The sequence below is a fragment of the Phalacrocorax carbo genome, chromosome 3 (genome assembly GCF_963921805.1).
Source record: "Phalacrocorax carbo chromosome 3, bPhaCar2.1, whole genome shotgun sequence".
Classification (NCBI taxonomy): domain Eukaryota; kingdom Metazoa; phylum Chordata; class Aves; order Suliformes; family Phalacrocoracidae; genus Phalacrocorax; species Phalacrocorax carbo.
The window spans coordinates 57,602,052-57,627,164 of NC_087515.1; the positions used below are offsets into that span (position 1 = coordinate 57,602,052).

Here is a 25,113-nt window from a genome sequence, read left to right on the forward strand (position 1 = left end):
GGTGCGTGTGCTTATTCTACATAGTCAAAGAAAACCACTTTTACCTCACAGTTATTAATTAGAGGGTCATAAAGTGATTAGCAGTCCCAATATTTGCCTGGAGCACACTGCCACAACACAGCCCGTGGCACTGAGGGGGACAGTGAAGAAAAACAGGCAAACAGAATTTATTGCCTTCCAATGGATGCCATGGCGTGATTGTTCTCGGGCTTACGTGTTAACAGCTGTACTAATTTAAAGCTCGTTATCTTCAAAGCAAGGGATCCTGCTCCCCTGTACAGACAGCTTCCACCTCAGGCTGCCCTGTCTTTGCCTCCTTCCCGATCACACTCTGGTACTTATCGTACAACGAGTCAATTCGAGTCACTTATCTGTTGGGAAACGATTTATTTTTTTATTGTGGCATTTGCTTTCTGCCAGATTAGTGACCTGACTTGACTCGCCATACGGTAAAAGGGAACAGGGGAAGGGGGGGAGCAGGAGGGCACAGCTGGCTGCGAAGAGAGGTGCATGTAGATTGGTAAGAGCAGGATCTCCTCTTTAAGAAGCAGCAAAAGTAACACCAGATCACCACATTATATAACAGCACCTTGATAAATAGCCAAGGCGGGAATTCACCCACTTTTCTGTTCATCGCTGTCTGCTGCGTAATAGTCCTGGGGGCATAGTGGGCCAGTCCCGGGCCCAAGATGTGCACTGCAGGGAGTTGTGTTCTGCCTCCATGGTGTGCTAGTCCTCAAAGCTCTTTGTGCTATCATCAAGCATTCTGCAGGGTTGTATTGTTTTTGTGAGCTCATTCCCAGTCTGTACATCAATCCTGAATTGATTCAAGGCTGGTTTTATAGAATCATAGAATCGTTAAGGTTGGAAACAACCCGTAAGATCAGTGAGTCCAGCTGCTAGCCTATCACTGCCAAGATAAGCCATCCTGTATGGCAGTTATCCATAGAAGAAAGCAGTATCGCACACATTACGTTTATTACTTTGAAACTTTAGGAGGGATGTAAACAGTTTTATGCAAGCCTGTGCTGACTGAAGTTTAACTATTTACTTGCTACTTCAAGAACTTGTACTTTACACTTCAGTAAAAAAGCATCCCGCTTACTTAGGCCAGGCTTCTGCCACTGTTTCTAGTCATTAAAAAAAAAAATAATAATTTCCTTGTTCCTTTTACTGGCTTTTGCCTTCTAATTACCTGTGGCTATAATGAAGGTTCAAAGAAAAAATGGCTTTTTGTGATCACTTTAAAAAGTAAGAAAGATCACTTCCAACTTAAATGTAAAACCACTGAAATACAGCATTTCTGGCACACTCAGCAGCTTGAGCAGTAGTCAGTCTCAGTACAAAACTCTTAAAAATGTTACACTTTTTAATAGTTATAAATGTCAGGACACATTCACCAGTAAACTAGAGGAGTTTAGGAGGCATGTGTCTGAGCCAAAAGGGGAAAGCCCTCTCATGCTCCCAGCCTGTCCCAGCACTGTGTAGTTATTGAATCACCTGAGGAGAGAACACTTGCAAAACTAGATCCCTAGCTATTTAGTTATTGCAAGGAATTTTACCATTTATCTTAAATAAAACTGTTATGACATCTGTTGTGCTGTGAGACTAATGAAAGATTTGAGATTTGGGGAAAACAGAAGTATGTTGAAAGCATTTTTAGTGCATAATGTTTGCAGTTTCGATTTAATTCCAGGAGGATAAAAAGGAAGGAAGAAAGAGGATTGAAGAAAAGGGGGTGCAAAAGGTTGGGAGAAAAAGGAAAGGATGAAGGAAAGAAAAGTGGAAGGAAAGCATTACTTGATAGGTAGTTTACCAGGAAACTTGCAAAAGGAGACAGCCAAAAAGGAACAGCCATTCATCTCCTATTCCTTTTCAGTGAGATATTAAATTCCTTGAGGTCAGCTGAGAACCCAGCCTGAACTTTGCTGAATCTATAAATTCTGCAGGTCAGTGATCCTTGCTTCCCTGTATTTTTATATACTCTGATACCATTATTATACCTCTGGTACATTTTGTAAACATTTTAATCACTAATCTAATACACAAAAACACTGTAGCTTGCTTTTGTGCGTCTAGGGTTCACCAGTCCTGTTGGGAGGTAACCCCCCACACTCTGATTTACACCCAGAGTGCAACTCATAGTTAGGAATTTAGGTAATTTAAACTCCCTCCTACCAGCACAGCACATGCAGATGACTGCAAGTACCAACAAGAGCTGCATTCTTGTAGCTGCCATCATATCCTCAAAGAGATTCAGCAAAACATCTCATTGGGGAGCTGACTTACCATGCAGCTTTCTGCCTCGTGAGACTGCACAGCGAACAGACTCTTTCCCAAACACAACTGATTTTAAAAAAAATCTTAAGGACAGGTCTAAGAGAGAATCGTGACATCAGAGTTTTTATTCCTTCTTCTGTTACTGACTTGGGTGGCTACAGACAGGGCAGTTAATCAGCTTTATTTTTTCTAATCTCGGAAACAGTACTAACTGCTGATGAGAAATGTATTTAGTGATGAAGTACTTGAGGTTTTCATGTAATATGTATGAAATATATTTCACAATATATGACTCTCTTAGGCCTCATTTTCCAGTGCCTTGTATCTTGTGCCAGATGTTTATACCAGTGTCTCATGAATGCAGACTGCATATAAAATACTAAGTTTCTGTGGGTTTTATGATTTACATTTGCTATCAACCAAGTGGGAATCACAGAGCAATATAAAGTTAGGCTACAGACTGCTTCAGCGGGACAGCTGATTTATTGCCCTGCCCTGGTTATATTAAAACATCCCTAGGCAAGTTGTAAAGATGTTTGCCACCCTTACAGTTAGAGTGCTTTTTGCTAACAGGTAACAGCAACCTCTCTTGTTGCAAACAAAGCACTTTTTATCGTCATATCCACCAAGGACTCGGAGATTGAGGCTGTTTCCTTTCCAGAGGGGAGGAGAGACTTCGGTGGTTTTGACTGCCGCTATCAAGTTTTCCTCTTTCTCTTCTCTAGGCTGAGGACCTCTGGCTCTTTAAAACTTCATCTGTGCTTTCTTACTCTCTGATGACTCTTTCTGCCCTCCCCTGCAATACGCTGCCTGCTTTTGCTTTCAAGAAACCTTTCTTGACGTGCAGTGCTCAGAACTCGGCCTAGGATTACTCCGGCCAGGTAACCCTTGCCATTTACACGCAGAGCAGGTGGACAACTGCAGGTGCCTACGGGTGTGAAGGAAGTAGGTGAGCTTGACAAGCGCACATTGGCCATTTCATAAATAGTAGTAATTATTAGCTATTCGGGTAATTCTCTTATTATGCAAAGTCCTTTCAAAAGGTGTAATCATCTATTAATGGCAACGGGTGTTTGTAGGAGCAGGCACGTGTCCACGTGTTCTTCTGCAAGGCCTCATTCGGGATCTTCCAGCGGCGGCGGTGCCAGGGCAGGGCAGCGCCGGTGCCAATGGTGGTGCCAGGGCAGGGCAGGGCAGTGCCGGTGCCAATGCCGGCGCCGGACGGTGCCAGGGCCGCCGCCCCCGGCAGCTGCCGCAGGAGAGCACAGATTCAGCTGTTTCTCCCGCTGAACTTTCGCCCCCCTCCAAAAAAAGGTGATTGCCGAGCCGAGAGTCGCCCCCAGCAGGCAGCTGGCAGGGTGGCGCGGCCCTTTCCAGCCGAAAAGCTGGTGCGAGGGCCGGGCGGCTGCGCCCCGGCCCGCCCGCGGGGGTTAAGGAGGGAGGCGGCCTGCCGCAGGCCCCCGGCGCTCCCGCCCTCCCGCCCGGCCCCCTCCCGCCGCCTCCCCCGCTTCCTCCCGGCCCGGCCCCGCCCCGCCCCGCCCCGCCCCTGCCGCCGCCGCCGCTTGTTGATGTTTCACTTTGTTTTAATTCCCGGATCGCAAGATGGAGGCGGCGCTGGGACGGCGGGAGCTGTCGCTGCTGTCGCTGCTGTCGCTGGCTGCCGCGCTGCTGGGCCCGGCCGCGCCGCTGCAGCTGGGCCAGGTACTGACGGGGCCGGGGCCGGGGCCGGGGCCGGGGCCGGGGCCGGTCCCAGCCGCTGTCCCTCCGCCCCCGAGGGGCCAGCGAGACCCCGCCAGGGCGGCGGCGCGGGCGTCCCCTCACCGCAGCGGCCGCGACGGCCTCGGCCGCGGGCGGGCAGGGCCGGGCGGGCGGCGGCGGCGGCGGCGGCGGCAGGGGGGAGGGCGGCACCGACGGGCGGTGTGCCGGGGGTCCGGCTGGGGCGCTGGGCAGCCGAAGGGCTGCTGTCCTACTCACAGTGCTTGATACGCTGCTCAAGCAGGTTTCGGTCTAAAATGGACAAAAATGGTATAAAGGGACAAAATTATGCGTCTGCCACAACCTGGGTTACCGTGCGTGTAATGTTTCCCTTCTGCCTGTAATGATTCATTTATATAGGATTTGATACGCTGACATAAATATCTGACAGGTTGAGGGGGGAGAGAGTGACATCTGTCCAATATAGATGTATTTAGGTTGTATTTTTCTGCTTGTCTGCCCGCATTTTGATGGTTCAGTGCTATAGAAGTAGGCAGTGCATTAGGTCCACGTTTGCTCCTAGTGGTTTCTGTACTCTTGAACCAAGAAAAGGTTTTCGATGCATTGGTATATTACAGGGCATCGGGCTGTCTGCTTTTCCATTCCAGTACCTATGCTGTACCTTGCTAAGATTAGTTTAAAATTAAATTTGGTGGCTTTTTAAAGAGTAGAAGTGGTTTTTTGGGTACTACTTAGGAGATCTTCTCAGTGAGAATAAAAAGATGTGCCATGGCACCGGTGAGCTTTGACCTCTAGAATTACAGAAGACAACTGGGTACTTCTGTCTGTACTTGAATGATGACTAAATACATCCTCTAATTGTTGTAACCATGATCTCCAAAGTATGAGATCGCAAAGAGGGAAGAGCTATGTTCGGTTTGTAGGCACTTTTCTAGCCAATGCGAACTTGCTGTCACAGGATTAAATTTATTACAGTTTTTTCCCTCCACAGTTTGGGATTGTTTTGGGGTTTGCTTTGTTGGGGTTTTTTTGGTTTGGTTGTTGGGTTTTTTTTTTCATTTAAGTAAAACCTTTCCAAGAAAGCCTGACAGAGGCCCTGCACTGGCACATCCTGTGCAGCAAAGCAAGATTCCTGGGCTTACTTCCTGGTTTCTGCTTCTCTGGGTGATCATTTGAAGAGAGATCTGCTTAGCTCTGATTTCAAAATGAGGATCTAGATGTTCAGACACCTCTAAAAGTGCATGTGTGCTTGAAGTCAGGTGCTCTAAAGAGAGCAGAGAGACCTTGGTCCTCAGGTTCTAATGCTTATCCCTCTGACAAAGGGAGCGCTAGCTTGAATTTGCCACAAGACACATGAAGTGACAATGGAATATATACCTTCTCCCTAGAAACTATCCCACTTTCACAACAAAACTTTGACTTAATAGCATTAAAATTGTTTGTCACAGCTGGCAATTGTACAAGACGTGGAGGCACATCTGCACATGCTATCTTTGGATCTGAAAGCATGAGTGAGGGCAGCATGGGGGTTCTGGAGCAGGTCCCATGGAAACCAGCTTGGGGTCAGAAACAGAATAGCTGTGTTTTAGCCTGCTAATAGGGCTTCACTTCGTAACTGGGGTGTAATGCCTTATGGGCGTAGCTGTGCTGTTTGTGGGTTGAGTTTTCCATTTGTGCCGTACTGCCTAGGTGGTCTGTCAGCTCGGTTTTTGCTAGTTGAAAGTGTCTGCTCTTTTTTAGTTTCATACTGGTGCGGTGGTGTAAGTATATGCAGAAAAGCTCTTTTAAGAGTCAAAAAAAGGGAACATATACATTTTTACTTCAGTATTTTTTCTTTTTAAATCTCAAAAAAATAAAAACTTGCGTTTCCTCCTGCACTATTTATTTTTGTACATACAGGATCATTTTTAATGTAAAAGGAACAACGCATCTCAAGAAGTTTTTGAGTAGAACAATTGCTGGCTTTTCAGCATGAGCTGTTTTATGATGGCCTGATAGGAACAGAAGCACCTAGGCAGTGGGAATAGGCAGAGCGCGAATGCTACACTGTTGGGTTGGCTTCAGAAGCCACGAGCTTAACAACAGTGGGCGATGGGTCAGAGTAATTGTGGTCTTCCCTCAGAATGGCTTGGGACTGCAGACTGATTAGGAACAGGCAGCATACAATACGTTCAGCTTTTCTTTGACTGGGTACCATGGCTATGCCCTCTGCAGTTCTGTGAGCCCACTGGCAGCATGCTACTGATAGCTTCACTTTTTGTAATTCTTGTACGTGGTATTAAAGTTTACCTCCAAGTTGATGGCCATGATGTTACAGAAACCATAATGGAGGGACTGAGGAAAAACCTTGAAACATTGGAATAACAGTTTGTAAGGCTGAAACGCTTTTGTTCAGCTCCGGAATGCAAATGCCTCCATTGTTGTGTAATACTTGTCATTTCTTAAATAAGCTGTTTTGCAATCTGGAGTTTTTTTTTTTAAACATTAGCATGTGTGTTCTAATTTTCATTTCTCCTCCTGAAATTTGGATGAGCAAAACCGGATTACAGATTGATTGATATTAGACAAAGTTGTTTTTTTTAAAAAGGTAAGGAATGATGCAACAAGACAACCAACCTTCGCATTAAAGTAACGTTTTTTCTGGTATAAGGTCAAGAGTTAGGTTTTGTGTTTTAGAGTATTTTTCTAATGTGCTGACAGGAACTGGCTAAAAGCACAGTGGGCTGAATGCTCGTGCTATGTTGCTTGCTTATTCTGTTTGCCTCTTGCTAATTTAGGTTTAGCAGTATCCTTTCTAAATGGCTTACTTTGCCTGTCAGACTTCTTTATTTTAGTTTAGTTGCCTGAAAAACATTGTTTTCAAATTATTTGTTGGCTGCAAGAAACCTCTGTGTGGATTAATTATTTCACAACAGAAGAAAGTAATCTTCACTACATCAACTGTTTGCGTATGTACGCAGTGGGTGTAATGTATTTTAATAAAAGAAGAAACTTGCCAATAGTGACAGCCCAAAATGTTTCTTTCATTACTTTATGCCAGTTTCTCTATTAACAGCCTGGTGCCTGTTCTGAACTTTATGCTTAAAAGATCTGACATCATCTTTCCATGTATATTTGATTAAATTAAAGCAGTATGATGCAACCATGTCCCGGTGATGTGAGACTAAGTATTCACCTTTAAAACTCCTGATAAAATATTCATAGTATGAGTTGATTTAATAGGGAGAAAGCAAAGGCAATTAATTCTAGCAACATATGTAGGGCAAAGGAAAGTATAAGCAATATTATACTAAGAATCATCACAAAGCAAGGAAGGAATGTAAGTGTGCTTGTTCAGAAAAGTAAAGGAAAAACATTGTGTTAGATTTTTATATTAACAAAAATAGCTCAGTTTTAGTTACTTAAGCAAATACTGGATTTCATTATCTTACCCTAAACATTGTCATGTAGTTTAGTAAAGCCAAACGTTATTGGAGAAGATTTTATACTAAAGTTTTGTAAAATATGAGGGACTAATCATCCTGCAAACTTGTCAAGTCAAACTTGTACCATGATTATTTCATAACTCAGTTATGCCTGGTTGCAGTTAAGTCTTATCCTACAACATAGCTTTGTTTCGAGTCTGATGAAAGAGTTATGAAAAGCACAGATCACAGAGCCCTGCAAATATGCAGTTACACTATTTGGAGCCAGTTATCCATATGAGTGCCAGGACTCAAATGGTATGAATTTGGTTGGTAGTTTTGTTTGTCTGTTTGAACATTTTGTTGCCCATAATCTCTTCTAAAATTTAGACACAAGTTATCAACTTTGTCAATTTCTTATCTGTTTGGCAACCTTCATGGGACTTCATGCTTTCCTATCGCAGACAGGATATCCCAATAGTGCCTGTGTAATCGCTGCGAGGGGATTGTCTGCCTTCCAAGTCTCTGTACAGCTGGCCATCTTGCAAGGCACTATGCCATCTGTTCCTAGTGCTGCCCTCTCTGCTTCCCACAGGCCGCCTAAGTGCAGAAGGAGCCTTGTTCGGAGAGCCTCAGTAGAGAACAGCTGTGCTTTAAGTGGGTTGGCTGCTAGCAGCTGGATCGACATTGGGTTTATGTGACTAATGCAGCTGTGTAGAACTTAACAACCCTGTACTGGGAGAAACTGTATGGTGCACCCGGTATCAGGTACCCACTGCCCACAGAAGAAGGTCTTCAGTGATTCTGTAATCAGATCTGTTTGAGCTTCTTGCATTATTAGACACAACAGCTTTGTTTTGTGTAGCATTTTTCATAAAAGGCTAAGATTAGGTGAAATGTTCTCTGTAGATTTGTGTGGCATTGGTATGGGGAGTCTTTAAGGATTAATGAGTATTCCCTTTTAATTTATGCCAGACGCTTTATATTCTTTGCTGCCATCTTTTCCCCATCTTGCTCTTCTGCTCCTACTGTCATTATGCTGCCCCAGTTACAATTCCTGCGTTCTGTTGCAGCACATGGATCTGTTGATCCAAGTTCACAGAAATTCACTAGTTCAGTGGTAATGTATGTCACCACACTGTTACTGCTGTTGCCTAGCTGTCCTAGAGCAGAACAGCATGCATTTGTGGTATAAGTGCTGTCCTCTTTACAGATACTGTGGCCTTTACCACTGTAAATATCACTGCTGGAGGCCTAAGACTGTGATGAGCAATCGTAGGAAAACTCATGAGAGACATCTACATCCTATAACAGCATTAAGAATGGTGGGACCATTTTCAGTGTAAATTGGGGAGTTTTGTGTGAAGGCGTTCACCAGCACAGGAAGGGATAAGGTGCTGTGAATGATGGAATGGCCGTCAATGGTAAGCCGAAAGCACAACCTGATTCCTAGGAGTTGCTTCTTGGGGCTGTCCTTTGATTGAATTCAGGACCTTTCAAATTACAAGACTGTCTGAAATTTATGTGAACTTCCACGGTATTGTTAATACTGAAAAGTGTATTATACAAACAAGTTTTATGCTCACAGTTCAGGCTTCTCCAGAACTTGCCACTGTGATATTATGGATTACTGCAGAGAACCCATGTCCTGCTCTCAGTGTCTTCATTACTACAGGATTGGCTTACTAGGCTTTTGATGTGCAAAATAAGTGATGTGGGGTTATTTACGTCCCTTAGTACTGACGTATATAGCCATAACACATATCTATAAAACACTTCTTTTTTTCCCTAAGTAGTAAGTTTTGTTATGGTAACATAAAAAAATATTTTATCTGTTGAAATGAAAGGAAGTTTCATAATCTGTGAGTCTTCACGCCTAGGATTGGAAAGATGGGTATTTGAGTTATCACTGGAGCACTTGCTAGCAGGTATGGCTTGTCAGGCCAGGCATTCCATCGTGAAAGCGTGGTACAAGTGCTATTGGCCTGCCCGGTCTGTTTCCCTCCCAGTTTGCAAGCGTTAACAATGTATGGCTCTTGAGCACTTATTCACAAGCAGATATGGACGGGGTACCAGCTGGGGTTGTGTTAACAGCGGGAGTGCTGTGCATCACCCGTTCCCTGCTGTGGGGGAAGGTGGGCCAGTTGGGATAGCGCTCTGCTCTCCTGGGAACTGCTCGCAATAATCTTTTCCCCAGCCTTCCTGCCTGGGTTTTCATTGTGTTTGGCAGGCATCTTGTGGTTCTTTCCCATGTGTAGATTTTGGTATGAGGTGTGTAGTGTCAGGAAGATTGGCAACAGCAGGACCCATTGAGTTTTGTGTGCAGCACTGCAGGACCAGTGGGAAGCCATGGGAGGACAGCAGTGAGGAACTCGCCTCCAAGCAAGGATTATGTGAGCTGATTTTATTAGCATAAAATGAGGAAGACTTAGCTGGAGGACTGTTATTTTCCATGGGAAGATATTGTAAAGAGTAACGAATGACCTGTTCTTAAATTGCAGCAAGAGAGCTTCAGGTTAGCCATGAGGAAAACTTCTAATGTTAAAGCTAGCTGAGCACTAAATAGTAGTTGAGGAAAGTATGACATTTTTTTATGTCCCTGGAGAGCTTTAAGAATAAGATAAATTAACATCTGTCAGGAATGACATCAATGTAGTTGATTCTTACTCTGGAAAAGTTAGTCTTCCTCTGGTCCTCGAGATGTTTCTGTATCAGTTTGGGAATGTTTGGAGCAAGAACAATTGAAAACTGATTATTTGTTAGCACCAAAACTTTGAGATCTATGTAAAATATTTCTTAGCAAGACTGGCACCAAATCTTTGAGCCTACTTAGTGAAGAGGCAAAACAAGAACATATGATGACTCAGGAGAATGGATGTACAGAACATGCGAAGTCATGAGTAGAAGAATTTGTTGGATCTGGATGTGAGCAGGCTGGTCACAGGAATGGCAAGAATATGAGTTCTCCATTGCTTGTGAATACAAAATTGCAGGGGTCATGGTGTAGCTGCTGTACTGGAGTATTAATCATTGCTCTAAGTTACAGAGCAGCTTTATGAACCTGTGCTGTGCAGAGGATGGCCCATCACCTTGCCTCTGATTAGAGGGAGATGCTGTGAGGAGAGGCAGACTGCACAGCGGGCCCAATCCAACAGCCTGGGGCTGTCAGAGCAAGTAGCCGAGCTCCTTCCTCCCAGCTGCATGCTGGCATCTCTCTTGCTTGTCTGGCTCTTTGCTTGTTGAACTGACAGAAAAAGAGTCTGTCAAAAAAGAGGAAAGTTTTCCTCATGATTTAATGAGCTAAGTTGGCTCACTGGCTTGGCATAAATGAAAGGGAAGGATGATGTGCAGGAGATCTACACTGCCTCGTTTAGTGGCAGAGGCAGCAAGCTCTTAAGCTGTCTTATTTGTCTGCATGCTGTGGTCTATGTTTTGTAACTTTGACAACATGGAATTGACCCACTGAAATATTGTAATTTCTTAAATATGTAGTATGTTCTTCAAGTGCAAGTTTTAAGTATGTACCAGAACTCATGACTGTGCTTGTGGATATTACATCAACAGAATTGACAGCTGTTATGAAGAAAATGAATCATTGCACATCTAGCTTGCTTCGTACATTTAATGCTCAATTCTTGAACACACCTATCTTGCCCCATGCCTTTCATTTTCAAATAAAGCATCTGATTAAAAAATTTCTAGGGGGAATTTAACTTTTTTCAGCAGTTAGAGGCTATCAGTCATTTCCTTTTTCTTATAATCTCAGTGAGTCACTTTGTAGATGTTGAAAAAAGATTGCAAAATGCTTTCTGTGTAAAGAAACTAAAATTTCATGTGAGGCTTAGAAACTGAAAGAATATTAAGACTTGGAAAATCCATCTTTTGGGCCCTTTGAATTCCCAGAAAACAGAAAAACCTGGGAAGTCATGACACAATGTTTTGGTAATCTGTTAAGCAGTTTAAGGGTGTAGAAGAAGTAGAGCTCTGAATGCTAGATAAAGAGCTAAAAGTTCAGTGGGTTTCTTGTAATATACAGAATTCTTAAATCTGAGAAGAAAATAAGTGGTTTGAGGAATTTACAGGATGTCAGAATCATAATCCTATGATTATAATATTGATTTGGTTTATATTTTCAGGAATAGACTTCCAGTTCTCTAAGTAAATTCGTAGTTTTCATTTCCTTTGAATAGCTAGGATTTAACTTTTGAAGAAAAGTCAGTATAAACACCTGTTTCCTAGAAAGGGCATTGAGAAAGAGATTTCTGTTTGGTCTCAGGGGCCAGAGAGTTTCCCTACTGATTTGAGAAATGCATCTGAAACATCAATAACAAGCCATTTCCAACCAAAGGGTTATCTGTGTTAGATTTTAAACCATGCTTCTCACGATGCCAGATTTCTGCTGAATCAGAGTTAGACGTTGTTTTTCAGTTTTTGGTAATCCTGGATACCTGTGTATACTGATTAACACCTGTTCTAAGGAATTTTTTACATTACAGTCACACTTTAGAAGCTCTCTGTTCGTGAATTGTGACAATGTTGTTCTCGGTATTGTATATTTCAAGTGTTTCCTGCCTGAAAATGTAGTGTCTTACAAAAATCCCGAACAAAAAGCCTTTTTATGTATTTAATTTTTTTTAAAGTTATTTTAAATTCTGGGCCAGTTCAACTTTCTATTGAGACTAGTTCTATGACTCACTTTTTAGTTGTTAGTTGTGAAACCATGACTTAAACACAGAGCTAAAGAAGACGCTGAAGGTATGGAGAAGCTTTCCAGAGAAACATGAAATGTGATTAGAATAATTTAAGGCTCCCAAAAGGCAAATAAGGAGCTTAACATTATTTTTGAAGAGGTGACTCAGGAAAGCAGTGTCGCAGTCATTACTGTTGACTATGTCCAAGAGAGGTTTGGCTTTTGTCTGTAGGTTTTTTCAGGGGCTGGCCTGGGATATTTAAGGTCCCATCTGCAAAAGGGCCCCTGAAATTACAAGGGTGAAATGAGAGGACAGAATGAGTGAGTTGATAAATCACAGCAATTAGGGTTTAAAAGAAGGAAGCAAATCCCCATTAACTGTGAGTTTGGAGGTGTCCCATGTGGCATAATTTGGGAATGATAACCAAAGAAAAGAAATGGCATTACTGCTGACACTGAAAAAACCTAAGTATTCTTTAGTATAGGCTAATGTGTATTAAATTATACTTCACCTTGAAGGCTAAGTGGAGCGCTTAAAAACATTTACAGGGAATCTGATTTTTACCTTGTATTGTCTATTATTTTTCAGCTAATGAGACTTCTTTTCCATTATATCCATGTGACGCATGTTATCCTGAGAATTTATCTTGATTATTATTACTTTATCTTAAAAAAAACCTTTATACGTAAGGGCATGCAGCTGTCATTCTTTCTCATCAATCCTCTTTATTAAAAATAGAGGAAAAAAAACCCAACCCCACCCTTATGTGAAAAAAGTAAGCATACTCCTTTTTCTTCTGTCTGCTGGATAGAAAGCCTGGGAACATGCTCTAGGGACTGTACGTTGTCGTTCTGTCAGGACAATGTGTGAAAGCTGCCTGTGGCCTGCAGTGGCTTGTGTGTTTCCTCAGCAACTTACGTCTCTTCTCACTGTTGTTTTCCAGGAAACGGTCAGAGTCAATGTTATGATGTTGAAAACCAATGGAGAATTTCACAAAGGACAGGTTTGTCCAGTTTTTCTATTTATTCAGTGAATTAATATGCAGTGAAACAAAGTCTGCGTGTGGATACAAATATCTTGTTTTGTCTCACGTCAGTCAGTATGAAGCGTGTTCCTTGGAGAACAGAATTGTAGCACAGGGCCAGGAACCTCATGCTCGTTCTGTCTGTCTGTCTTTCAGGTTGTTTTTAATATCACCTATGTTAACGGACAGGTATACCTAAATGATTTTCCTATGAAAAGCGGGGTTGCCCACATAACATGTCAAACAGTAATATGTGAGTATTCTCTCTTTCTTTTTTTTTTTTTGCCCCATCCCCCTGGGAGTATTTGCCTTCCCTGTTACTTAATAACCAGAGCTTACAATGACCACATGTTCTCGTACCCTGCAAACCTGAGTGTTGTAGAAGCAAATAATTTCCCTAGGTAGGATAATTTTGCTACTAAAATGGGGGGGGGGGGGAATCTTACTGCCTTGTTTTCAAGTCACATGTAAATGGTCTAATCTGAAACCCAGACTCTGCCTATCTTTTCAAAAGAATGTTTTGCACTACAGGCTAGTCAATGTAAACAGAAGGATGCAACTCCACCCTGCTAATGGCTGTGTCCCTACATTGGTTGGCATATATCCAAAAAGATATTCAGTAACAAAAACATGAATTATTGTTAGGAAGATCTTTTAATTATCTCATTTCTGTGTCTGTCGGATGAACAAACTTCTGCTGGATAGGGTATTACAGCACAAATACTGCTGTTCTCCTAGCGTCCTGCAGTGGTTAATGACTTTGAATTATCTTGAAACTGCTGGCTTTTCCAGTGATTTAATGCTACACCTTTTGTGAAAGACCAGAAAGTACTGTGACTTTTTTTTGAGATACACAGAGTATGCTGTATAATTAATTAAACAAGGGCCATTATGCTCATTTGATTTAAGGTTGATCAGGTGCAGTCAGTCTCTAGCTTGGTTTCTGAGGTCATCCTCTCCTTACAATCAGATATTTACTCAGAAAGCACTAATGCTTTTTCTAAATGGCTTCTCTGAGCTATGACCTTGTTTGTTGAACCCTTCCTTTCCAAGCGTGATCAATAATTAATTTGACACTATTTCTCTTCTGGAGAGAGAGAGCAGTAATTAATTTCTTTCTGGGACAGTTAGGTTCTTTTTTTTTTTTTTCTATTTTAGGGTAGTAAAACCATGGCAAAATATAATTTACCAGCAAGATCATTGACTCCAGAAAAACAGATGTGATTTTATTGACTAATTCTGAGGGATACTGAGCACTCTATAATAGTTCCTATTCATTTCCCAAATTGTATAGCTTGGAGTGACTACAGTTATGAACATGAATCTTAAACAGTGAGAAAAATACTGATTTGACCTGGGAGCTAGGAACCTGGAACTCTCAATATCCATGTTTGGGTCTCAGTCCTCAGCACAGAACCTCTCTCTGTTATCTGTAAAGTAATGTCTGTACTATTTACTTACTAAATCCTCAATGACAGATTCAGATAATGTTTGTAAAATGCTAAAGGAATATCGAGATACTTATTATCTGTTAACAGAGGGGAAAATACTCCTGAACATATGTAAAAACCAAACTTAAGCCAAATATTCATGCTTCTGAATATGAGAGTAGAGACCAAGTCTCCTGAATGGTATTGTCTTGACACCGTTGTCAGATCATGCCTATATCCCACTTGAAGTTCCCACAAATGTCAATTTTGGAAGCATGAGTCTCTTTCACTCCTGTTGAATGCAGTGGGGATTGAGCAGCCTGACACATGAAAGGTTGGGACCAGAGGGAGCTACAGCTACTTGGTGTCTTTCAGGTTTAGGTCCTTTAATGTAAGTCAGAAGTCATTCGGCAACCAGGTTAGTGCTCTGGCTCACACTTAGAGGGAACCTTTCTTTTTCTCTCTAACCTCTTTCTCTCCTTTTGCTACTTATTTTCGCCATGGAAGATATTGCTAAACAATGCCTAAAAAGTATTTTTCGACCTTTAAAATAATCAAAGTAGCTTTATGAGGAAATGGGCCATTGCATAAAAGTAATGAACACGCTGCGTTGTTACTGTGTAACTGGAAAGACGCTAGTCCGACATTCCGCCAGGTCGCATCTTAGGGTCGGCACTGCATGTGACACACAGCACTAGTGGCTGGAAACCATCTCAGTTCATGTGCCTTTGCTGTCTGCATGCTGGCCAGCTCGGTCACCTCCGCTCTCACGCTTCTGCAGCGCTTCAGTTCTAGTGTGCCCTCACCTGTAGTAGAGGTGTGGTAGCTGGGAAAAGGGTACTAACTCTGCAAAAATACTGAGGGTAGAAAGGCAGTTCTCTGTGTACTTGTGGAATATTAGGTTGTTGAAATAGCTGAAAGCTTTTGGGTATGAAGAGAGTTTGAGGTGTCATGGTCACAACTGAAAACAGGACGGGGGGGGAGAGAAAACATGCATGAGGAGACTGACACTCGTCTTGAGCAGTGTATGCACCATGTGTGGAAAAGCTATTTGTTTCTGTATTGAGAGGAAGGGGAATCTTGTGCAAATCAAAACGTTTACACAGGTGGCTGGCTAGGCTGTGGCATTACTCTCATGAACTTTGGACAACTAAAAGATGACTGCTGCTTTAAGTGCTTAAATGCAAACCACAAAGGCAGGTATGCAACACAGTTTGCAAGCTCCCTCAGTCTGGGGATTGTACAGCACTGCAGTTGTCTGCTGTGTTATATCATGAGACCTGCCACGAGTTTGCGTTGGTGATATACTGGTCAAAAATCATGGCATCTGTTTTACCTGTTGCCCAGATTACTACTGCTTATAACAGCAGTTACTGGAAGTGTTAAGGACATCAGCATAGTACAGACTTCCATGCAACTGTTCAGACATCTCTGGTTTGATGCTAGTGGTCCTCTGTAGTTGTAATGACTTTCCCATTCAGATGCTACGTGTGCAAAGGCATCTATGTCAGAGTTGCAACTGTTCGCCCCGTGGTTGTATACGGCTTTCTGGTTGGGGTGGTTTCTCTTTGAAAACTGTGATATTGTGTGTTAACAGTGGAGAACAGAAACTCAGACAACTTAGCAGATCAGCAGCGCCTGGGAACCGTCAGTGTTCGCATCATGGTTCACGAGTGGCCTTTGGCATCCAGTTCTGATTTGCAGCTGATTGTCATTCAGGAAGAAGTGACAGAAATTGATGGAAAACAGGTAAAAAAATAAAAACAACAACAACAAAAACATCCCCCAAAAAACCCCAAAACTCCAGCATTCTGCCTGTTTTCAATTTAGGAGGTGCAAGTAGTTACCAAAGACTAAAAGGACTACAGGTGTCTGGCTGGTAGCTAGAGCACAAAGTACATAATCTAATACTAGTTAGAACGGTACCAAGGGAGGTAACACCAGCCTAAGTTGTCTGAATAGTAACAGGGGTGTTTCATGAGGACACTTCAAGTTTTAATTATTAAAATACGAATAGAAGCATTAAGTGCTAGATGACTTTCCCTAGTAGTTTATTAGAACGTCATTAACTGTCACATGCTTTTTCAACACATGCATTTATGCAAGCAAAGTCAGGCTCACAGCAATACTTCATTTACAAAATAATGTACAGAATAAATACAAGGGGCATGGGCTTGTTCTGAGCCCTGAGGTTTTCACCGTTGTTTATTCAAAGCTAACAAAGCATTTCAAGCATGTAGCACAGGAAACAGCTTGCAGCAGCAAACTCTTATGGCAGGTGGGCTTGTTGTGAAAGCCCACAACACCTGAGTCTTAGACAAAGACAAAGCTTAGTCTTAGAATATTTCACATGTAAGATAATGAATTAATTTGCATAAAAATCTTGATAATGAACATGGATTTTGAGATTAACAGAAGAAAAAAAAATCCCCAAATTCTAACTGTATTTGCAGAATACCAATGAATGTGAGTGACTACGATTCTAGCTGAGACTGAAATGTGCAGAACTGAGGTCTCAATCACCTATAAGCTGTAGTTATTCTTCCAACCAGAGAAGTTCTGGAGAGAAGACACAGCTGCTGAAGCCAGCAACTGCATCTTATATGTGGCCAGGTGCTTCTGAAGCTGGCTAATGTTCTGCTGCCTTTTTTTTTTTTTTTTAAAGGAGAATGGTGACAATAGCATTGATCCTTGATTAATTGTATGCTCAGCAATGGATCTGCATCATGGCAAAATTTTGCTCTGTTAATGAAAAATCCCACCGAGAGGTTGAAGCTTTTCTAATGATGCGTTTATCCCGCTGTTAGGAAGCTAATGTACCCTGGTTTGGTTCAGTTGTTAGACAACAGTGGTGTTGCATTTCAGATTTCAAACTAGATATCACAATGCATTTCAGTTTTTCATAAGGACCTGGTAAGAACAAGCAGAAAGCTAATGCTGTTTCCTTAATTGTTCCTTTAAGTCAAAAGCTTTCAAACCTTCTCAATAGTTACCAGCTGACAGTAACTCTCATCTGTTTCATTGCATTGTTCTGTGCCTGTTTGAAGCAAAAGGAGACCCTTGGATGGCCCGCAGCTCTGAAAGCATGAGTAAAACTGTATCACATGCTGCATTCCTCTTTTATTAGTTATATTTCTATATAGCAGTTACAGTTATTACCACAGACACTCTGGATTTCTGTCAGTTCCTGGCCTCACAATGCAGTTATTGATGTTAGTAGGAGTTATGCTGAATGAGTTCTATGTAAGCAATGCTTGCAGTGATTATTAAGTGAAATGGGTCCAGTGCATCACAGGAAGAGTGGGAAGTAAACTATTCTTTCGGTATTGAAAAAAAAGCAACATTACTGCAAAAGCAGAAGTGTCAGTCTTGCCTCAGCAACACTTGCACTGTTTGCAAGTGCTCTTTTCACTAAGTACTTGAGTTTTCCAGGCCCTAAAATGCCTCCCTGAAAGAGGATCATGAGCTATGTAAGACTTGGTTAAAAGCCCATGGAGTGACTACGACATGCTTTTGCAGGGAGAGAGAAACCTGGTCTGTTCAGCGTATTTTCTAATGTGGTATAGCCTATAGAAGTGTGGTAAGCAAAACCAAAGACTACTAATTCATGTTATAACATCCCTGCCTAAATCTTAATGGCCTGGAGTTTCCTGTGATGTATTGGTTTTCTCTGCCAGCCTACTTCTCTCTTACTTTAAACTTGTTAATATCCACATGTTTGCATCTCTTGTAGGTTCAGCAGGAAGAAGTAACAGAAATAGATATTTTGGTAAAGGACCTGAGAGTACTTAGACATTCAAACTACACTGTCCCTTTGAAAGAGAGCATGCTGTATTCCATCCCACGGGACAACGACATGTTATTTACACTTCCCAACCTCTCAGGAAAAGGTATCCCTCTTAGCTTTTATATAATATTTTTTTATCCATAGTTGATGTTCTGCTTTACAAGGGTGAAAGAACATCATTATTCCTGTGTTTTACATAGTGAAACAGTTTCTTCATTAACAGGGAAGTATTTTGTTTTGTGTGGTTTGGTTGGTTTTTTTTTTTTTAAACTCTTCTACATTCTAGGTATTTTGTTTGTTTCTTTTCAAATCTGTTCTCCTTTGCAGCACTTGGTACTTGACAATCTGCAACCCAGACATCTCACAGGAGTAAATTTTTCTCTCAGTGCTATGATGGAAGTTTCTCTAAAGCTCCCCCTTTTTCCTGAGAATGAAAGAGAAAACTGGAGAGGAAATACCTGTCTGGGTCACTTCCAAACCAGAGAATAGTTTTATGTTATTAAGCTTGAATAACTTAAAAGCACGAGAAGTTATTTGATGCCTTAATCTTATTTCAGTTTTGTTTAATCAAAAACTCTCAAGGGTTTCATATCGAGGATGAATATTTTGATCTAGTTCATCATCTTTTAATCTGGCAACAGCTGAAATTTACAGCTAAGGGCACAGCTAAAGGCTGCACTGTAACACTGCTTCTGCTTCTTATCAAGTTCACTACTCAAGTAAAAAAAAAATCAGCCTTCTGTGTTCTTGCTGTAAATGTGTGAGAACCATACCGTACGTAGAGAAATACAGTACATCTGTTTTTCTGAATAGCGAGTCAAATAAAAAGCAAGCCCCCCTCTAAATCTAGCTTTTCTTCTTCAGATGTTCAAGATCCATTGCAAACTACCAGTCAGTACCTCATCCGGCAAGTAGAAACTACAGTAGATGAAGAGACATTACCTGGCAAGTTACCAGAGACCCCTCTTAGGATAGAGCCGCCATCTTCTTACAAGGTAACTTTGTTGTTTGTTTGACTTGTTAGTATATACCTTTAAAGACTGGCCTAAAAAGGAGAAGCAGTTTTTTTCCCCTCCCTCTGTTTTTTTCCCTGTTTCTCCAGAGATGAAATGCATACAGCTTGGTGGCATTTCTAGGAGGAAAAGTTGTAGTAACATGCTGCAGTTAGAGCTGAATGTTACTCCATGTTATAGTTTGAGGGAATAAACTTACTTCCTTCCCCATTTTTAGTATTGTCTACAGAAACACATGTGGATGTTTACAGGACAAAACCAAACAAACATAGCATTGTTAGGATTCAGATAGTGGGTTTTCCTCATGTAAAGACCAACCACAACATCCATTTGTAGATGATAAAAAAGTATATAACATTCTTAGGCCTTTGTCTTTGGTCCTTTATTTTTAATTTGGGGGAAAAAAAAGGCAACATAGCCTGTAATAACTAATTTCTGCAAGGGAGAATTGTCATTCCTACTTAACCTAGTACTGACTTCTCAGAGTACTGTTATGCTGCTTTATATTTGTTAAAGACCGGGATTTTCTATTGGGTGATGTATATCTGAGAGTAACTGACTTCCACAGAAGTCCAAGAAATCCCCACAGCCAACCAATACGAACAACAGACTTTAACAGACACGCTCTAGGAAACTTTAAAAACTTCCTAAATTACCCCTTAGCAGTGAGAAATTGTTGGAGTTAAAAAACTCCAGTAGGAATCAAACAGGTTTCTAAATCCTGCAACGTTCTGACCTCAGAGATACTTCATGACAGGGAGTTGTGATATTTACATCATACCAAGCAAAACATTTATAACAATATTAAATGTTGTTTAGCTTTAAATTATGTCAGTTTTTTCTGACTGTGCTTCAGCACTTACCCCTCCAGGAGATGGGCCGTTGGTCTCACCTGCTGGTAAGAAACACAGTCACAGCTTGAGAAATTTCAGTTCCAGATTAGGTAAGGCTAGGCTTGATGGCTTCCTCTGAGGCTGAAAGAAACACTTCATAACCTACTCCTGAGAGAGGAGGGCTAAAATAGTAAGCTGAAAGTCACAGATAGGCTAGAGAAGGTGCTACCCCTCTCCTGGGCTGCCAGTAACCCCTTCCCTGCTGTACACTGCCATGGTATCATAGCTTCTCTACGACTAGGCCAAATAGCTCACCCTTCACCTGCTCTGTTTGAGTGTCCTTTGTTCTCCAAAGTGGCCTTTCCTTTCAGGGAACTCTGCCAGGATGAGCGGAGAACTAAATTTTTCAAACTTTGAGAAAGAAAGAGGTCTGAGTCCCCAGCCAATTCCATCCTGCTTTTACGTATGCTTAAGCATACCTATATTTAAGTAAAGCTATCACCGTGTAATGGGATTCACCAGTAGCTACAAAAACTGCACTTGCTATGTTTTGCAACCTATCTTTTTATCTTTACCTGTTTGGTTGTAGGTGATGTGCCAGTGGATAGAAGACCTGAGAAAAGGGTTGTGCAGATTCTGGTTTCGATCTTTACCCATCTTCTTTAGTCTGATGGAGGTCATTGCAGTTGGAGTTGTTGGAGCAGCTCTTATTCTCAAGGTCTTAAAGGTGATTTTCCCTTCCTGTGAAAACAAGTAAGTAACTTTTGCTTTTTTTTTTTCTCTGATGGAAGCAAAACATTAACTAAAAAGTCTTTCAAGAAGCAGCCCCGTCCTGTAGGAAGATGATGGCAACAATTCAGTGAGAAGGCTGCCAGTAACTTTCCATTCTGAGTGACCTTTTGACACACAGGCATTTCAGAGGAACATGGGAAAATCTTTCACATCTTTAGCTTGCCTGGCTTACTGCCAAATTTTTATCAAGTCTTCTAAGGACTACATTGTGTGACACCATTAACATAGCTCTGCGAGAGGAGGGCAGAGACTAGAGCAGATCAGTTCCAACAACTCTAAATTGTTTCATGCTCCTGCTGTGTTGGAGTTACAGTGGTTACGAAAGGCCTCAAATTCGGCTTTGCAAATTTGTACAGGAATCCTTCTACGTAGGCAGCTTGCAAGCCATAGCGATGGGTGCTAGCATTGGTGGCAAAAAGTCATGAATAAAGTTGATGATTGACTGCAGGTGGCTTTATTCACTTGGTGCATTACCAGCAACACTAATATTTTTCAGAGAAGCAGGCTTTCAAAGCAAGGGGTGGAAAGATGAATTAGTAACTGCAGCTAAGAAATCAGGATAGATTTAGCGCTGGAATGGGCAACCATGTGCAATTTAAAGCAACCCAAGTCAGTTCTGGAAGACCTAACCCTTGGAACCATGTGTTCTTTCAGGAGAAGTGACCAACAGTGTAGCATGCTTCCCCACCTGCAGCAAGCACAGCTGATGTCTTCGAATGCAACTGACCAGCTGTGCTTCTGAATGGCCCCGACTGTGGTTAATTTATGTATCCACCCAAGGATACAAGTGGCCTCCTCCTTCTGACAGAGCTAGAAAAATAGGGGGGTTGGAAGATCAAGAAGGTTGGAAACTGCAGTAACAAAAGAAACTGTGCTTTCCCCTGACATTTCACAAAGCACACTGTCAGTTTGGAGTACTTCTTGTAACTAACCTCTTTAGAGCAGAAAAAATGAAGAAATGCTTTGTAACCCCCCCCAGAAGTAAGTAGCTTAACACTGCCACGTGTGAAACTTTGAGCTAAGAACTAGGAAAGAAATTCTAATCCCCATAAACAGTTCAGCAAAGTGCCTGATGGCCTGTCCAGAGCAGAGGAACCAGCCTGCCGTCATTTCTCTTCCAGTTTGAGAACGTGGGGCTCGTGCATGGCTTGTCAGAGCATTTCAAGAAATTGTAGCACTGGAAGGGGGCATCCTCCCTGCCTTTAAAAAAAATAACCAACCAACTAACCAACAAACCACAACACAAAAAAACAAAACCCAAAAGCTACAGTCATTTTCTTGCTACCTGTATAAAGTGTTCCGTAAAAAGTCTAAACCAGCAAGAATGAGTAGAAGGTCTCATTTGGTGAAGGACACTCTTGCAGATGTGAGGACCTCATCTCAAGTCTGTAATGCCATTCTTCAGCGTGCTGATATAACCAGAGGCTTCAGCTAGTCTCAGACAATTAGGCGCAGGAGCCTGACAAAGTAGCACCTGACAGCAGACAGTTTTAGGCTACTGTGAAATTGAGCCTATAGAGCTTACGCTGCTGATATTTCAGGTGTAGAAAGTGCGTGAAGCGACCCCTCTGCAACCCAGCTAGCACATTTTGGAACCAGTTTTCCATCAAGTTTTCAATCTAGCTTCATAAAAGAGGCATTATAAGGGTAATACTTACTTGATGCATTGATCTAAACTAGGTTTGGAGAGTTTAAGAATAAATCTAACCTTTAGAACACAAAATTGTTTTGTACATAATTTTCTAATGCCAGGTAATCTTACCTTTCAGAGGCATCCTCCTTCTGGATCAAGTCAGCTTTGTACCTGTGATTACCATCAGCTTGCCTTCAGATCTTCCAGACAGGAAAAATAATTTAGATGAGAAAGCAAGTACTTAATACTGTGTTTACTTTGGAGTTGCTGTTTTTTAAAAACAAATTTTTAGTTGACCTGAAATTTGGCACTTGATCTTAATACCTTGTTTGTTTCCTACTAAGAAAACTGAGTCAGTTGATTAATTGGTAAAGGGACACTCAGGCCGATGCCCAAAGCTGACTTCCCCGTGCCTCTCTGTAAACACGCAGCCTCCTCAGAAGCTTCAGAACAGCTTTCCACCCTGAGGGCTACCATTGGTTTTAACTTCTGTGAAGTCACTTCTCCACACCTCAGACAGGATGCTGGCTGCCTTCATGCCCACAGATAAACCAGGCCGGCTATCCTGACTAGCGAGATGGTGAAATTCAGGGTGTCCCGAAGTCTCCAGATAGCATTCTTCAGAAAAGGACTATCACAAACATCAGCCGTGCCTGCAAGCCTAGACAAAGTTGCCCAACCTGGCTTCAGGTCTCTTAGGGTTGAGGTGCCTTGTGAGGAAAATATCGCTACCAAACATTTGTGTTACTCAAGCAGTTTGACATCTTACATCTGCAAAACAAAAATTAAGACGGCAGATTTCTATTTCAAGCACTTTACACTTCTGCAGCCCCTTCCACTCGTAAGAATTGTTAGCACTTGTAAACAATGTGCTTTTACTATCTGTGACAGCAGTAGTGTGTGAAGTCTCAAAAGAAAAAGGAAAATTCTACAGAAGTACTGGCTTACTGTTGCTAAGTAGGCCCAGGCTGCCCGTGCTGATTTGTACTGTTAACATTTTTCAAATAAACATTGAAATTGTTTATTAGACTGTGTTCATGTGTGCCTTTATAGTTAGATAAGCCAGCAGTTTGCCAGGTGTGGGAGATGCAGGGTGCTATATGGTGGTTTTTAGCTTTTTGCTTTTCTTATTTACAGAACTTGTTTGCCAGAAGAATGACATGGGCTAAAAAACCAGAATCTTAGCTACCTGGCATTAGACTGAGCACAGTTATTGTGAGTGATCAGAACAATCTGCGTTCAACTTGTTATAGTGAGGGAGCAAAGCTGGGGTTTCCAACACACACACCCTCCCTCCTTAAGCAAAAGATTATGACAAGTTTAACGAGATCTCCGAGTTACTCAGATCTGTGTCCTTACAGCTGGTCTGTGACAGGAACAACTCAAGAGTTGTCTCAATAAACTGACAGCACTGCAGTGGAAAAAGAAACACTTCTAACCCTGCACTGCCTTGAAACACCCAAAACAAAAAATACCACCCAGCAGCGCAGCGTGGTGTACGTCAGCAGAAGGTAACAGGGACACAGGTCAAACTTCCCTTTTTTTTTTTTAAACATTTTATTTTTTGTTCTAGCACCTTGTGGGCTTGTACTTTGCATTTACGTCCTCAAGCTCAGTGACACCAGAGCGGAGGATCCCAAGTGTTTGCCAGCTCCCCAGCCCAGGAAGGATGGTAGAAGTGGGGGACGTGTCCCGACAGGCTGGGTGCATCAGGCAGGTGCGGAGCCATGAAGCACTTGGGGCAGGCAGCTGCTCTGCTGAGCTGGAACGAGTGGCAGTGGCTGACATCCCCAGAGCCCCAGGCTGTGCTTTCCAGGACCGTACCACAGGAGAGCCGCTGTAATGATAACGTAACCGCATAAGGCAGAGGTGGTGGCAGGGCTACAGCGGCATCTGAATTAAGAAAGAAAACACACGGCAGAGGGGCCGTTGTCCTCCACGGCTAAACGGGAAACCGAGACACTAGCGCAGGCGTGGTGGCTGCACAGGCAAGGGGAACTGTCGAAGCAAGTCTTCAGAGAGTCGTAGGCAAACTCCTCTTCCACGTATGTGGAAATTAATGTTCTTTCCACTTTATGAACATTGCCCGGGCCCCTTCATTAACATAGTTCAACCAGAAGTGATGTACTAGGCTAAAGTTTAGCTTCTTAGGAAAAAAAAAGACCAAAAAAGGAGTAGGCTAGACACAACACACGACAGTTCCTCCTGGCTGCATGAACATAGCATGAATTGCAATGCAGTTGGAAATTTGGCAGCTGTTAGCATGTGATCTTTGCATCCCTACTTATGAAACTGTAAGCCAAGCACCTGCACAGCAACAAGGAGACTTAACTCAATTCTGAACAGCTGCAACATAAATAAATGAGCGGTTAAGCCTGAAAAAGTCTTGGTACTGCTTCACAACTTGGCCGATTTCCATGAGCTAAGGAACCCTCTAGTTCTGTGTTGTGTTCTACAAAGTACAACGGAAGATCAGGTTAATGAAATTAAATTTTAAAAATAGTGCAAAT

The 25,113-nt window shown here is 42.1% G+C and overlaps 1 protein-coding gene across 1 annotated transcript; it reads left to right on the top strand.

Annotated features, from left to right (window-relative positions):
• The first annotated feature begins 3,816 nt into the window (after window positions 1-3,816).
• GINM1 (glycosylated integral membrane protein 1) lies at window positions 3,817-23,630 on the top strand. The gene is made up of 8 exons (XM_064447017.1): window positions 3,817-3,981; window positions 13,035-13,094; window positions 13,272-13,368; window positions 16,143-16,294; window positions 18,279-18,435; window positions 19,197-19,327; window positions 20,768-20,931; window positions 22,740-23,630. The coding sequence occupies exons 1-8, from the start codon at window positions 3,883-3,885 to the stop codon at window positions 22,846-22,848; spliced, it is 969 nt and encodes a 322-aa protein (XP_064303087.1). The 5' UTR covers window positions 3,817-3,882; the 3' UTR covers window positions 22,849-23,630.
• Window positions 23,631-25,113: the final 1,483 nt, after the last annotated feature.

What these genes read in the sequence shown, in the direction of transcription:
- GINM1 (XM_064447017.1), top strand. Translation starts at nt 3,883, where the DNA reads ATGGAGGCGGCGCTGGGACGGCGGGAGCTGTCGCTGCTGTCGCTGCTG. An exon ending in AACATGTCAAACAGTAATAT is followed by an intron (nt 13,369 to 16,142) that starts GTGAGTATTCTC and finishes GTGTGTTAACAG; the next exon opens with TGGAGAACAGAAACTCAGAC. An exon ending in TCCCAACCTCTCAGGAAAAG is followed by an intron (nt 18,436 to 19,196) that starts GTATCCCTCTTA and finishes TTTCTTCTTCAG; the next exon opens with ATGTTCAAGATCCATTGCAA.